Source organism: Ailuropoda melanoleuca, chromosome 14 (assembly GCF_002007445.2).
Source record: "Ailuropoda melanoleuca isolate Jingjing chromosome 14, ASM200744v2, whole genome shotgun sequence".
NCBI lineage: Eukaryota > Metazoa > Chordata > Mammalia > Carnivora > Ursidae > Ailuropoda > Ailuropoda melanoleuca.
In genome coordinates this window covers 12,123,219-12,139,484 of record NC_048231.1, presented here as the reverse complement: position 1 = coordinate 12,139,484, position 16,266 = coordinate 12,123,219, and the positions used below count along the sequence as shown (strand labels likewise).

Below are 16,266 nucleotides of genomic sequence, written 5' to 3'. Positions count from 1 at the left end.
AGGGCGCGACCCCGGCCCGGAGCCCCGGAGGCGCGAGCACCCGCCGGACTCTGGAACGCCAGGGTTTCCCGGCCAGCGACGAGGGGAAGCGGGAAGGGGCCACCCTCCTCCCCGCCCCCACACTCACCATGTAGAGGGTGAAGGGCAGGCCGAGCAGAAAGAGCCACAGGTAGAGGTGCAGCGCGTTCACGAAGGTGGCCTGGTGCGGGTCGTAGTACCAGCCCCCGCTGAGCGCGGCCCACACCCCCTGCCGGAGGATCTGCAGCGTCTGCGACCCCATCCCCACCCGGCGCCGCCGCCGCCGCCGTCGCCGCCGTCCCCGCCCCGGCCCCAGCTCGGCCTCGGTCGCCGGAGCCCCCAGCTGCCCCGTCTATCCCCCTCCGGAGATCCGGGAGAGCGGGCCGGCGCTCCGGCGGTCGCTAGGGCTGCTGCAGGAGGAGGAGGAGACAGCTAACGAGGAGGAGGAGGAGACCGAGGAGGCGGCGAGCGGCGGGGCGGAGGAGAGCGGAGAAGAGGAGGAGACCAGCCTCCACAGCGCCGCCGCCATCTTGTCTCCTAACACCCGGAGCCGGAGCCAGGCCCCCGCGCCCGCGGCCCGCCAGCGCCGCCGCCGCCGCGACCCCCCGCCGAGAGGCCCGGCGCCCGGGAGGGACCCGGAGCAAGCCGCGCCCCCTCCAGCCCCTCCTCTCCTCTCCCTCCGCCCCCCGTGCCGGCTCCCCGCGGGTGCGCGCAGCGCCTCGGCTACCGCGGGCGCCTCCTGCCGGCGCCCGGGAGAAGCGCGCGCGGACGCGGACGGGGGCCCGGGGGGCGGGGCTCTGGGACACCCCATTCTGCGCCTGGTAAACCACCCTGCTAGATGCATTGACCGGTCTCCAACGGGAGCCTTTGCTCTCCTAAACCTTGTCTTTAGAACCTTGTCAGCATCCTGGCTGGCGTTTTATGATGTTTATGGAACACCTGGGAACAGTGAGGCTAGTATCTGCGATGCTTATTAAAGACCCGGGAGAATTCGATACAGCTGGTGACTAATGAAAAGTCACAAGTGCGCCTAATCTGAGCAAGAACTGTGTTGGCCCTTGGAGCGAGCTGGAGGCCCTCGGGTGGGAAAAATATCCACGCCAGGACTGGGAGGATTTACTACTTCCAAAGATAGATAAATTAACAGAAATTTCAAGCGATGCAACAGGATGCGGTAGACAGATTTATCACTTCACAGGGTGATTTTATATTTTAACGTGCTGTAACGTAGCCGTTTTTAGAAATGGACCAATCTAAACAGCGTTGAAAGATTAACTGTGTCTCCACCCCAAGTCACAATAGGGTCTCGCAGTTCTCTTTTTTACTGCTGTTAAGACTGGGAATCATTCCTGGCTCTTTGTAGTGTTTATAAGGCATGTCTGATCTCATTGAATGAAAAATTTATAGCAATAAAAGTATTCTGTATTCCTGGGTTAAAGCTGCTATAATTAATGAAAAAGCAAAAAAGCCAAAAGAAACCGGTGCTGTTTTAAGAAGAGTATTGAAAAACCATTGCAATACCTCCTATTTCCATCCCACCGAACAGTTCAAACATTTTCATACCCATTTCATTTGACCTGCACAACACTCAGGTAAGGGCGGCATAGAGGCTATTCTTATTTTATGGCTGAGGAAACCGAAATGCAAAGAAAGAAAGTGATTGCCCATGTTCTCCTAAGTAATAGTGGTTGAGAAGACCTCTGAAACCAGCAGTCATTCTAATTTACCAACTGGAATTAGAAGTTTATTTCTCAGCTCCCTCCACCTTATCCACTCAGACAAGAATTTGAACTGATCAACACTGCTCAGCAGCGTTTGGTTACCTGTGGCCAGTTTAGACGTTATGACCAATTGTTCTCAGAGTGTAATCCCAGGAACAACTGTGTCAACATCATCTGAGAACTTTGTTAGAAATGCAGATTCTTAGGTACCACTCCAGAGAAGCTCTGGGTGTGGGACCTCGCAATCCGTTTTAACAAGCCCTTCAAAAGATTCCAATGTACCTTAAAGGTTGAAATTACCATTGTAGAACACAACCCCCAGCTTTGAGTAATTCATTTCCTTATAACCACAAAGCCATCAAGTTCCACGTACCTTCGAATTGTGAGACACGAATGAACGCTGGCCAAAATCTACTCTAAAATATATGAGGATGTCTGAAAGCAAAATCAAGTTTAAATAATGCAATTTTACAATTAAAATAGTGGCCTTGGGGCACCCAGGTGGTTCAGTTGGTCGAGTGTCTGCCTTGGGCTTGGGTCATGATCCCAGGGTCCTGGGATTGAGCCCCACCTCAGGCTCCCTGCTCAGCTGGGAGTGTGCTTCTCCATCTCCCTCTGCTACTCTCTCTCTCTCCCCATCAAGTAAATAAATAAAGTAAAATGAAATAGTGGACTTGAGGTTTGGTCTTAAACACAAGGTATTGTCAAGTGTCCATTTGTTTCTCCTAAAAGAGACAGGAAAGCTCTCTGAGCCAGTTTTGGAAGTGATCCCAAGCTCTTCCAACACAAACAAAGATGTAAACAAGGACAAAATTCCAATGCCACACAGTTTCCACACCAGCAAATATCTGCTTTAGTTTAATGTAAAAGGATTAACTGTAATTAGGGTGAGGTAGACTGGAAGAAGTGGAGACCAGATCTAGATACATCATGGAATCGGAGGCAGACCCAGCTGGTGTGATGAGCAGGCAGCCAGAAGACAGTATCTGGAGGGTGTGGAATGGGCAGTAGCCAGGAAGGCAGCCAGCAGGAGGCTAGTTCAACACAGAGAATGCAAGTGTTGTAAGTCAGCAGGCAGCTGGAACACAACCTGGCAAAGTCCAGCAACAGACAAAAATTGGGAAATCATGGCAAGCATTAAGAAAATGGGTTGCTTATAGCATAACCCCAGCTTCAGTGCTTTCTTCCAGGGCTGGATTCCTCTCCCTATAACGAATTGATGAAAGAATTCAGGTCCTTGAGATCATGTGCTGGGCAACTTTGCAGGGCAAGGACTTGGGCTCAGGGCTACAAGACAAGTATCCAAAGGCCAGATTTGACAGAGAGAGACTTAGAAACAAAGAAGCAACTTAATGCCTAGAACTGAGACCAAATTTCACATTGATCACGGTTGCCTTGTGTTGAGGTCCCAGAGGGTTAATATAGAACTCGAATTCCCTTCTAATATGGGCTGGGATTGATTCAGGAGCCTAGAGATGAGAGTCCAATGACACCAGCCACTGAGTAGAAGGGAGTCAGCAGAATAAACAGCCCAGAAGGTAGAAAAGGCTACAGACTACATTTTTCAGCTCTGGACTGGTAAATGCATTTTAGAAAAATGCTAAGTAACTACGCTAGCAATGGAAAGAATTCAACAAAATGGGCGACCTTTTTTGAAAGACTGACTCAGTCTTTGGAGTGGGGATGAAAGGGGAGAACACTGCAATGCTTTTTATCTGTATCTTTCGAAATGTTTATGAATGCTGCCACAATAAGATTTATATTTTATAGACAGGAAGCCAAGCCACAGAGAGGTTAAATGGTTTGCCCAAGGTAATATACCTTAAAGTATAAGAGCAATGCAAAAACTGAGGAATCTAATTTGCTAAGTGTTAGTCCTCTGAGCCCTGCATAAAAGCTATTAATAACGTTACACTTAGCATGTCAAAGTTAGCAGAAATGACATACTACCAAACCACCATCTGACATTTGCTCATCTTTCAGCTAATTCTATTAAAATTATACTTCCTGACTACTTCATGGGCCCCTTGAGGACTGGGAATGCTCTGACAGCAGGTACTCCCCTCCTGCCTGAAAGGAACAAAGCTGAGTGTGCAAAGCCTTCCTTTTTTTTTTTTTTTTTTTTAGATTTTTTTTTATTTATTTGAGAGAAAGAGGGAGAATGAGAGAGCACGAGCAGGGGGAGGGGCAAAGGGAGAGGGAGAAGCAGACTCCCCACTGAGCAGGGAGCCCAACAGGACTTGGGGGCTTGATCCCAGGACCCTGGGATCATGACCTGAGCCGAAGGCAGACGCTTAACCAGTGGAAGTACCCAGATGCCCCTGTGCGAAGCTTTCTAATAACCTCCCCCCAAGCCCACCTTGGAGCAGAGGTGAACAAACTGCAGCTGTGGTCAGTTTATACAGCAACAATTACGTACTTTGGACATTACAGCCCGCATGTCCTGCCAACAACCTGAATATAGCAGGTACCCATGTTTTTTTCCCTCAACCGAAACAAGCCCTTCTTATTTATTTCTCTAAGCGAAACCAATATTTTCCAGCTAGCTCAGACTTGAAAACTCATATACCCTCCCCCACGGTCTAGTCTCCTGTTGTCTTTGTCCTGCATAATCCTGCCTTCACAATGCCGATCAGCCATCCTGGTGGATACCCCCATGGACTCATACAAAATAGCCCCTATTCCTCCCGTCTTTCTTCAAAAACCATTCTACATTCCACCAACAAACTAATCCCCCTAATCCACTTTCTCTGCACCCCTCCCTTTCTCAGAAGCTTTCAATTCCCTCATGGTGCCTACACTACTAAACCAGGCATTCAAGGTCCCCAAAGATGGAATCACACTATCTTCTCTAACTTAGCCCCCACTACTCCCAAGCACAAACCATTTTTACTAGCAAATATCAGCATACCCATTTATTTAATTTTATTTACCAGCCCATCCATTTATTAATCTCTGCCTCTATGCTCCTACTGACATCATTTGCCTAACCTAGAAAATCTTACTCCTTCATCTGCCTACTAAAATCTGCTATGACTACTTCAAATCCATTCCTCTATTTTTTTGAATAGCCTAAAGCACTCATATGTTCCATTCATTTAGCACTTAAATGTGTGCTACTTTGTATCCCTCCAACCAAACTGTACATTCCTTGAGGGCAAGGCACTTCTCAGCCTGTCCCAAAATGCCTAGCAGAAAGCAGTTAAGGTCAACTGACACGCAGTCCAGTAAGCTGAAAAAATAAAGCATTACAGAAAGCAGTGACTTTTCGATTAAAGAGTTTATGTTTTAGGTTTCATTTGGTAATTCTTCAACATTCGAAAACATTATCATCAGCTTAGAAGAAATATGGCATAAAGATGAGGATCATTTGGAAGAGACGGGAAGTGCCCTAGAGTCCTTCTCTGATTCTCTTTTTAGGTATTTGCTATATACCACTTTATATCACATCAGGAAAGTAAATGTCAAAGTGGAGGAGGGGAACTTCCCAAATCCTACATTATAGAATTATAAAATACTGATATCTGGCTATGGAGCTAAATAAGTAAAGCAGCTCATCCTTCTGGAAAATCTCAACTCAATCTACTGCGTTTTTTTTTTCTTTTTGACTTTTTAAAAACGTTTTTATTTATTCATTATTCATAGAGATTCAAGTAATCTCTACGCCCAACATGGGGCTTGAACTCACCACCCTGAGATCAAGAGTTACATGATCTTCTGTCTGAGCCAGCCAGGTGTCCCTCTATTGGTTTTTAAATGTCAATTCCACATGAGGACTACTTTAGAAAATGTTTTAATTGACAGCAACTAGTTCAGTAATTCTCACTATGGTTTTGTGTCATCTCAAGGGTAGCTTCTGTTATATCTCAAAATCCCAATTCACTTTTCTTAAACTCTCACCCAACACTTTTGGGGCAGGGCAGTGAAAGGAAAGGGGAAGTGTATAAGATATTGTAAAACTCCCGAAATGCTGGGAATCCCTGAATTAGAAACAATATACACATGTATTATTTCCCATCTTTTCACATGAAAGGATTCTTCTATGTCAGTGGATGTCTGATGTGTTTAGCTGTACCATATTAAAGAACTTGCTTACCTTTCTGTTTCAGCCTTGGTAGTGTAATTCTGGCAGGACCTATTGGGCTAACTAATCTAGCTGGGGGATTCTCTGAAGAGCTCACCTGATTAGTAGCTACCAGTGTCTTCTATAGCACCTGCTGTAGTTATGCAGAAATGAGAGTTGCCACCTCTAGAAGCTAGATGTCTCGCCCTTCTGGCAAGGAGCACCAAGAACATTCCTTGGTGGGAAGTGGTGTCTGGTAATGGACTATCATGAGGTGTGGGATCAACCTGTGTTTCAATCCAGAGTTTTCTACTTTCTAGATCTGTTCTAGCCCCAACTCAAGAAATCCAAGCAGAATTGAAGAATCCTGGGGAATTCCATGTTGCGGACTCACTGCATTTAGTTTCAATTGCTTTTCATTCATTCATTCATTCATTCATTTTTTTTAAGTAGGCTCCATGCATCAATGTGGGGCTTGACCTCATGACCCTGAGATCAAGAGTCACATGCTCTACCAACTGAGCCAGCCAGACACCCCTCAATTGCTTTTTCTAATGGCAAAGGTAAAGAATGATGTAATAAAAAGATCTTTCTCTTGGAGATTTTTCACAGCTTGCTTTACGGAAAACTTGACAGTACGTGGGAATATGTTTCTTATGAGTTTTGTTTGTTCCTTTGGTTTGGTTTTTGTTTTTTGTTTTTATTTTTGTTTTTGCTTTGCCTATTGGCATTGGGATTCAGCAGCTGTTAATATACATAACCATTTCCTAATTATGCACAAATAGTGTATTTTGTATATATGTTCCAGGGGAGTGATATTTTCAGGATAAAATCTCCCAAATAAATCAATAGAGATCATGATGCAAAGTAAAAGCTCCCAGTCCATCCCGTTTTCTCACTCTCTTTTGCAGTATTTCCATCTTTAAAATTCATTATGCTCTCACATCCTGTGACAAGTGTTTTTCAAGTGTAGTCCATGACTCTCCCCTCCCCCCCATCACAATCTATTAAGAATGTAGAATTCCAAATTCTGGTACATCTCTACACAGGGTGGTACATCTCTACACAGGGTACTGAAAAACTCCTCCAGGGTTGGCAATCCCTGAAATAGAGAATTAATATAAGCATCTATTGTCTTCCATCTGTTGCTATTACAAGATGGAATTCCAAGCAGCTAACAGAACACTGAAGGAGATTTTTTTTAATGTTTATTTATTTAAATTATCTCTACACCCAACATGGGGCTCAAAGCCACAACCAAAAGACCAAGAGTCGTGTGCTCTACCAACTGAGCCAGCCAAGCACCCCTACGCTGAATGAGCTTTTAACAGCTGATATGGATTGATCTTTAAGATACATGGCTAAGTGGGAAAAAAAAGCATAGGACAGTATGTATAATATGCTGTTGTTTGCATAAAGGAAAAAAAAAAGCATATTTTGTATGGAATTACATATTGAATGTCCCGAACAGAATATCTGAGGCAACGGCAGTAGGAGTTGCCACAGGGGTGAAAGACTTACTTTTTGTTGTGTATCTTTCGTACTTTATGAATTTTATGTCATGTTCATGTTACCCATTTTTAAAAAGTAATTAATAAGTTGGAAAATAATGCAGATCCCTAGGCTCTGCTCAGTTGAAATCTCTCACATGGGGCCAAGAGATCTGCATTTTTAAGCACCCTCTTCTGCAAACCAGGACTGAGAACCACTGTCCCTAACCTTTCCTTTTTTTTTTTTTTTAAAGATTTTATTTATTTATTTGACAGAGATAGAGACAGCCAGCGAGAGAGGGAACACAAGCAGGGGGAGTGGGAGAGGAAGAAGCAGGCTCATAGCAGAGGAGTGATGTGGGGCTCGATCCCATAATGCCGGGATCACGCCCTGAGCCGAAGGCAGACGCTTAACCACTGTGCCACCCAGGCACCCCTCCTTTTTTTTTTTTTTCATTCCTTCCTTCTTTTCTTTCTCCTGACCCCTCTACCACCACCACCACCTCTCCTGCCCTCACTTCCTTATCCATTGTAGGTCTCAGGGTTTTACAATTCGATCATTCCAAGCTCAGTGCTTTTTCACTCCTCCTCCCCGCCTTGCCATCCACTAAAACCACAATCCAGTATGGATCTGCCTTTTTGACTTTCAGCACACAGACTAACTTCCCAGGTTCGAATCTCAGCTGTGACCTGGATTCTTCCTGACAATTCTTCGGTTCTTCTTCAGTTCTTCATAATGACTTTTAAAAGCTCACCAATGTTCTCAAAACACCTATATCCCTCTCGCTCCCAAAGATGAGGCATCTCTCAAATTCCTGCCCTCCTACTTCTTTTTTTTTTCTTTTAAAGATTTTATTTATTTATATGACAGAGAGAGACAGTCAGCAAGAAAGGGAACACAAGCAGGGGAGTGGGAGAGGAAGAAGCAGGCTCCCAGTGGAGAGCAGGGAGCCAGATGCAGGGCTCTATCCCAGGACTCTGGGATGACACCCTGAGCCAAAGGCAGACGCTTAACGACTGAGCCACCCAGGCGCCCCCTGCCCTCCTACTTCTATATGCATCCATCCCTCCTATCCTCTTTTTTTTTTTTTCTATCTGCACTCTCTGGACCCCTCTCCAGCAGTCTCTGAACCATACTCAATCTGTTAATCTTGGCTCCTTGGGCACCAAAAGCTTTCTCTTTCTACTGATTCTTTCCTTCAGCCTACAAACAATTGCTCTCCTCCTCAAGCCTTCTCTGTGCTCCAGCATCCACCCTCTTTCTTCTCTCCTTCCCAGCCAAATTTCTTAAGAGTGGAACGAAGGGGGCGCCTGAGTGGCTTAGGCGGTTAAGCATCTGACTCTTGATTTCAGCTCAGGTCATGATCTCAGGGTTGTGATATCAAGCCCTGCATAGGGCTCTGTGCTCAGTGGGGAGTCTGCTTCTCTCCCTCTGCGCCCCCTGCTCATGCACGCTCTCTCAAATTAAAAAATAAATCTTAAAAAAAAAAAAGGAGAGAAAAGAAAGGAAGAAAGAATGCAACAATACTTTTCACCTGCCTTGAACTTAACTCTGGTCACTGGTCTTGCCCAAATCACCAGTGATTTCCTAGTTGCCAAGTCCAGCAGGCACTTTTCAGTCCCTACTTTATTTAATCGTTTTGCTCCTGGGTCATTGCTCTCTCTTCCTGGTTTCCTCTCACCTCCTTCCCCGATTATCCTAGACTCGGTCTCCTTTATGGAGTCCTCCTCTTCTACTCGTCAAAGTTTGTCAGTGGATTAAGAAGGGAAAAAACTTCCTATCGTCCACTTCCAGGAGATGCTAACAGCTCCCAGCCTGAGTCCTGTAGTGACCCTCAGCCTGCGGGAAGTACCAGAAAGTGAAAACAAAGTCCATATGGGGAGCGATTAGAAACACCCCACCTCAAAAGTATTTGTGAAAATTAGTGTTTCAAGAGCAGAATGATGAGCCCTGCTGTAAGTATTACAGCTGTGATCTAAATTTGCTTTTGGGGTTTTACTTGCTTTAGATCCTTTACTCCTAATAGCCTCAGGTTACTAGTTCTTAAACTTCTTAATCTCTAATTTACGAAGAGTTTCTTATAAGCATTTATTTATTTAGCCTTCAGGCTTGTATTTTGAAAACTTGATATTAACTTATTGGGATTTGCTTGGCCCAGCCTCTCTACCAATCTGCTTCCAAGTGGCTTTTTTGGCTGGTATTTAGTTTTTCATCATTAAAAAAAAAAAAGATTTACATTTTTTTGTCAGAGAAAATATAGAAAAAGGAGCTAAAACTTACCCAGCAGGCCCCCTACCCAGTCATAACCACGAAAGATGTTGGTATCCTTTTCTGTCTCTCCACTCCATCCCCCTGACTACTTCTGTACCATATTCTAATTGGAGTTCAGAGCCTGATTGGGAAAGTTTTTATGTCAACACATGCCATGTGCCTTGGCAGTCTGCTAAGTCTGAGAAACTTCAGGAGGCATTTTTTCCTTCTGACTTACCCATGTGTTTCACTTAGATTCTTGGAAACATTCCTCTGTGCGACATGGGTATTAGCCTACAGCTTCAAGTAACAGAAAATTTTATTCAAACTCACGGAACAATAAGGAAAAGTACTGCTTCATAAAACTACAAGTCCAGGAGGTAGGGTGGCTTCAAGGGCAGTTTAATTTAGTGACTCTGGATCTATTTCTCTGCAGTACCCTGAGATGACCTCCTTCATGGGCTGGCTTTCACCTAAGGCTGCTCCCTTCATGGGGGCAAAACGGCTGTAACAGTTACTGGTTTCACGTAGAAATGCCATCCATCTGGGTGCAGGTCACCCAAGAGTAAGGAAACTTCTTTCCCAAGAGCCTGTAGCATTCTTAAGTCAAGCACTGTTCCGGGGCAATGCCACGCACTGCCTTTAGCCAGGGTTCCTGAACCAGGTACTGGCCATGAGAATGGAGTTGCCCTCAGACCAGCCAGTCCCCAATGTGGATTGAGACACCAGGGGTATGTTGAGAGCAGCAGATCCCTAAGTAAACCCTGGATTAGGTTAAGAATCAGAGAGAACACATGCAGACTACACAGACAGACAACCACACATGGGTTTAGAAACTTGGCCATTTAATTAGCTATTTAATTTATTAATAAAATTAATTGTTTAATTAATTAACACATGTTGGCTTGTGATTGTTTTGTATTTCATTTTTGAAGTTTTAGTAGATGATACCTTCACATAGTTCAATATTTAAGAAAAAACAAAAACCAAACAAAAAGTATATACAGTGAAACATCCTTGCTGATCCCAGCCATACAGAGATGTTTTATGTATATACAAGTCAAAAAACAAGAGTATATACATATAAGCTCTCTCTTTGTACACAAAGTATAGCATGCTATACACACTGCACTGCACCTTGCTTTTTATTTTTATTTTTTTTTTGCTGAACAATATATGTTGGAGATTACTGTATCAGCACCTAAATAAAGCGCTTTGCCATTCTTTCTTTCACTGCATTGTATTATACTGTATGAACATGCCACCGTTTATTTAATAGCTATGGGTGGACATTCAGGTGGCAAATAATGTTCTGCTGTTAAATGCTGCTATAATGGATGATATCATATAGATTTCATTGTGTGCATTTGGGGACTATCTAAAGGATAAGCTCCTAAAAGTAGAGTTAATACGAATTGCTCTACTACTACTGTACCTGTTTATACTCCCCCTGGCAGGGCAGGAACGTGCCTGTTCCAGAACACCCTTATCAACAGAGAATGTTATCACACTTCGGGGTCTTTGCTAATCTGATCGTTGGAAATTGTTATCTCAGTATAAGTTTTTTAAAAGATTCATTTATTTGAGAGAGAGAGAGCACAAGCAGGGGGGAAGGGAGAGGGGGACAGAGAAGCGGACTCCCCGCTGAGCAGGGAGCCTGACACAGTCTGGATCAAGGGGGCCAGAGATCACTGAAAGCAGACATGCTTAACTGACTGAGCCACCCAGGCGCCCCTGTTATCTAAGTATAATTTTAATTTAAATCTCTTCTCTTGTGAGTGAGACTGAGACACTTTCATGTGCCTTGGAACCATTTCTTGCTCTTCCAGGACTGGCCTGTTTTATTCTTTGCCCATGTTTGCATTGCAGCCTTGGTCTTTTGCTTTCTCATTTGTAGGAGCTCATATGGGTTAAGGGAAATTAGTCTTTGGTGGTCTGTAAGAGAGCTGCAAATATTTCCATCCAATCTGTCATTTGTCTTTTGACTTAGCTTATGGTTTTTTCCAGGCAGAAAATTTTAATGTTATCAGATTGAACATATACATCTTTTACAGTTCTGGGTTTAAGGTCATAACTAAAAAGGCCTTCCCCTATTCTTAGGTGAATAACTCTGTTTTAGTTTCTTCTAAAAGAGAAGATGGTTTCATTTTTATACATTTAAATATTATATCTGCTTGGAATTTATCCTGGTCAGGTATAAGGAATAAATCCAACATTGATTTTTTTCCCCATTTGACTAACTTTAGTTTTATGCTGTTTCGTGATGATACCCCTTCTTGTTTTATGATACTGAAGGTATTGCCAGTATTCTCTGTAAATGTTTTAAAACATCTAAGTTTTCATTGACTTTAATTAGCAAAACAATAACTCAAAGAGTTTCTATAACTTACCCTAGGCTATGATACATGTTGAGGTTGGGGAGACAATGGGGTAAATCACAAACGGAATAATGCTGGCTGCACATTCATCATGATGGCTGTTTGGAAATGTCCTTGCTCAGGACACCCACTCACAATATAAACAACTGAAAACAACAAAGTAGGGGCGCCTGGGTGGCTCATTCAGTCAAACATCTGCCTTCGGCTCAGGTCACGATCCCAGGGTCCTGGGATAAAGGTCGCATCGGGCTCCCTGCTAAGCAGGGAGCCTGCTTCTCCCTCCGCCTGCCACACCCCCTGCTTGTGCTCTCTCTCTCTCTCTCTGACAAATAAATAAATAAAATCTTTTAAAAATATAAAATTTTTTTAAAAAAGAAATATGTTATTTAAAAAAAGAAAAAGAAAACAGGGCTCCTGGGTGGCTCAGTTGAATGGGCGTCTGCCTGCAGCTCAGGTCATGATCCCAAGGTCCTGGGATCGAGCCCCACATCGGGCTCCCTGCTCCTCAGGGAGCCTGCTTCTCCCTCTGCCTGCCACTCCCCCTGCTTGTGCTCTCCCTCTGTCTCTCTCTTTTTGTCAAATAAATGGATAAAATCTTTAAAAGAAGAAAAAGAAAGAAAGAAAGAAAGAAAGAAAGAAAGAAAGAAAGAAAGAAAGAAAACAAGAAAGTACAGCTTAAGTGATTTAAACCACTTAAAACTAACATGTGCAATGTTCTTTTTATTAATTTAGGCTCTTTTTAAACATGGCATCATTAATCTCCTGTAGGAATGGGCCAGGTAGCTTCTGCTGAGCCCCTAGAGTCTTATCCAAGAGGCAGCACACGGGGTAGGAAGACCCCTCCAAAGCTACTCAGGGAGAGGGGAACCCAGCAGGAAAGACAGAACAGAGACACATCTTGATTTCTTAAGCTATGGATTTTAGCAGTGGGGTTGACCAAATCCAGATGCCCAGGGACACTTACCCAACTCCCTTTTAGTGCAAGGAGAATGGAATACATATTGTGATTCTCTAGTAGAATAAAAACTAACATTATCCACAGCAACGGAATGCCATGGTCACCTCTGAGTAAAAATCCTTTGACAAGGGGCGCCTGGGTGGCACAGCGGTTAAGCATCTGCCTTCGGCTCAGGGTGTGATCCCGGCGTTATGGGATCGAGCCCCACATCAGGCTCCTCCGCTATGAGCCTGCTTCTTCCTCTCCCACTCCCCCTGCTTGTGTTCCCTCTCTCGCTGGCTGTCTCTATCTCTGTCGAATAAATAAATAAAATCTTTTTTAAAAAATCCTTTGACAAGTAAAAACAGACTTCTGCTATAGCACTGTCACATTGCATTATAGTAATTTGTTTACATCTCCATCTTTCCCAGGAGACCAGGAGTTATTTTAAGGGCAGAAGCTCTTTGTCTTCTTTGAATCCCTATAGCTTAGTACACTCATCCCTCTCGATAGGAATGTGCTTACTGCGTGCTTCTCTACTTAGGTATCCCACACTTCAATACTTGCCATTTGCCCAGCAGCGACATGTCAGCCACCAAACTACAGAACTCCCCATGCGTTACCTTTTCTCAATTCTCGCAGCAGTGGTATGAGGTACGTACTATTATTTTCCCCCTTGTAACAGTGAGGAAACCAAGAGGGAGAGAGTGAGGTTAAGTAACTTGCCCAAGGTCACACAGATAAAAGATGGTGGAGCCAAAGTTCAGATTCCAGATGGTCTAACTTTCATCAAATCTAATTTTTTTTTAATATTTTATTTATTTATTTGACAGAGATAGAGACAGCCAGCGAGAGAGGGAACACAAGCAGGGGGAGTGGGAGAGGAAGAAGCAGGCTCATAGCGGAGGAGCCTGATGTGGGGCTCGATCCCACAACGCTAGGATCACGCCCTGAGCCGAAGGCAGACGCTTAACCGCTGTGCCACCCAGGCGCCCCCAAATCTAATTTTTTTAATTTCATTTTTGAGTAATTTCTACACCCAACATAGGGCTCGAACTCACAACCCCAAGATCAAGAGTCGCATGCTCTACTGACTGAGCCAGCAAGGAGCCCCACCATTTAATCTAATTTTTTTTCTTTATTACTGACAAATTATTGCGTGACACATCTCGCAGCTGATTGCCACACAGTGGAATAGAACCTCTAATTTACTGGGAAGATGTGGGAATGGCATTCAAAGAGACTGGGTTCATTTCTGGGTTGCAACTCACTGGTGGTTGCTTAAGAAAGTGCATCTGTTTCCTCATCTGTAGAATACATAATAAAATGACCTTTTTATCTTGGGCTTGTTGAGAGGATTAAATGAGGTTTAAAACAATCCGCTGCAAATGGTTACAAGTGTCGATTGCTGCTCTTGCCTCCCACTACCACCAACGCCCTGCACAGTAGCCCTGAATGTCCGGCTTTCTTCCTGCTGCAAAGCCAGGAAAAGCCTCCTTAGTTATGCAGGACACACGTTGCTTTCTGACAGTGAAAAAGTAATTTCTCTACCTTGGGGTGGGTTGAAATACTTTTCCAATCCAAATGTCAGGTCCACTTAAGCAGCTGCGGAAGGGAAGGGATTATCCCAGCTCCTACTTGTGGCTGCTCCCGCAGAGAGCAAAACCGTAGCTGAGTGCCAAGACTCTGACGACCAGCTCCTTTCTCAGCATTATAGGCCAGTATCCTGGGATCTGACATTAGCCATTAGGAATTTCTTAAGCAGCAGCCGACTGGGAAAGGCAACTGCCAGTGCTGAAGAAATATATTCAAACTTATTTTTTTTTTTTACAGTAAAAGTCCCAAAGATAGACAAAGACGCTGAGTTGACTCATAGCCCTCAATATAGAGGAGTCATCCTGATGGTGACACTCACCCTGACGATGCTTAAACAGGTGGCTTGTTCTGTCCGCCACGGGACCCACAGCCACTGGAGCACAATGTGTCTCATTATGTCATCTATGGGGGGAAAAGTGGACGAAGGCTCCAAGATCCCAAGGGTTTTATTTAAAAGGAAAATTTGGGGGCGCCTGGGTGGCACAGCGGTTAAGCGTCTGCCTTCAGCTCAGGGCGTGATCCTGGCGTTATGGGATCGAGCCCCACATCGGGCTCCTCCGCTATGAGCCTGCTTCTTCCTCTCCCACTCCCCCTGCTTGTGTTCCCTCTCTCGCTGTGTCTCTATCTCTGTCAAATAAATAAAATCTTAAAAAAAAAAAAAAAAAGGAAAATTTGATTCTACAGGAGTCACGAAACAAATAGAAGGGAAATAAGGAGCCGGCGTGATCAGGGTGGGAAGCATAGGCAGGAAGCGTGTAGGAAAATGCCCTAGAGGCTTGCAGACTGGCACTAGTGCAAGTCAGGCCTACATTAGCTTGGAGCCTGAAACAGACGCTTCGCCCCAGACACAGAAGCTGGGGGCTACCTCCGCAGTCATTCTGATCGCGTTCCCTTGTCAGGCAAACTCCACTTTTTGCTCTATGTTCCACTTTCTAAGTGCCCACTAGTTGTTCCCCTAGTGGCTTCCTTTACAGGACCGAGGGGCTTCACTATTCCTGCCTGGGTAGGAACAGGATGAGGAAGCTATCTTGGGCTATTTCTTACCCTCTTCTCTCTAACCCTGTGAACACTTACCCCCATGCCCAGAATCTGTTCTTCCTTGCTTAAAAAAATTCAAGCCAGCCCCCAAAGCTCACCTCTCCCGTGAAACCTTCCTTGACCTTTCTTTTCTCATCACACATATAACTTGTACACACAGAGTTAATGGACACACGGACATATTCTTCTCTGATGTGTGCTGACCTTCTCCCCGCTAAATAGATTATAAAGTCCTTGAGGACAGAACCACATCTTTGACGTCTTGAAATCACATGTCTGATTCTATGATTTGGTAGTTAGTGCAGCTGGGAATACCTGAGATGCTCAGAGCCTCTGTGGTCTGGGGAATGTAAAGAGCCCTAGGGTGGTTTCTCCAGAGGATGGCATCCAATCAGCCTTGCTGTTGGGCCTCTACCAACCTTTCCCCTGGTTCAAGAAGCTGGCTGCATGGCTGGAGATTAAGTCCCTTTTCCGCCACCCTGGCTGTATCCCGCTTGTTCTGGATTGGGTGTGTGCTCTTCTTCTGTCACCCCCCCACAAGAATGCAAATCCCACCTCTGAACCAGGCTTTCTGAGGCACACTCCCTGCTACCCACTCTCCAGAGCAGCTAATTAGAATTTCAGGCTGCCCAGACCTCTCTACCATGTGGATTGGTCTCCACCCACATGTAGCTCATCTCTCACCCTCCCTGGCACTAACCAGCTGGGCCGTCTCTCCATCTGACTCTGCCAAGACCTTCTGGAATCGCCTGCCTTGCTCCAGGATTTCTGGCT

General features: G+C 44.8%; 1 protein-coding gene across 8 annotated transcripts in view; it reads right to left on the bottom strand.

Moving 5' to 3' along the window:
• The window catches only part of PCNX1 (pecanex 1), a 184,014-nt gene that overhangs the window by 163,204 nt on the left and 4,544 nt on the right, over window positions 1-16,266 (bottom strand). For 7 of the 8 annotated variants that reach the window (XM_019807512.2, XM_002926749.4, XM_019807514.2 and 4 more), the window contains exon 1: window positions 128-626. The exons of the other annotated variant lie outside the window; for it this stretch is intronic. In XM_019807512.2, the coding sequence (XP_019663071.1) occupies window positions 128-280 (153 nt within the window). In that variant the 5' untranslated portion in view covers window positions 281-626. Of the gene's footprint in view, window positions 1-127; window positions 627-16,266 lie in introns of those variants that run through there. 8 annotated transcript variants of the gene reach the window in all.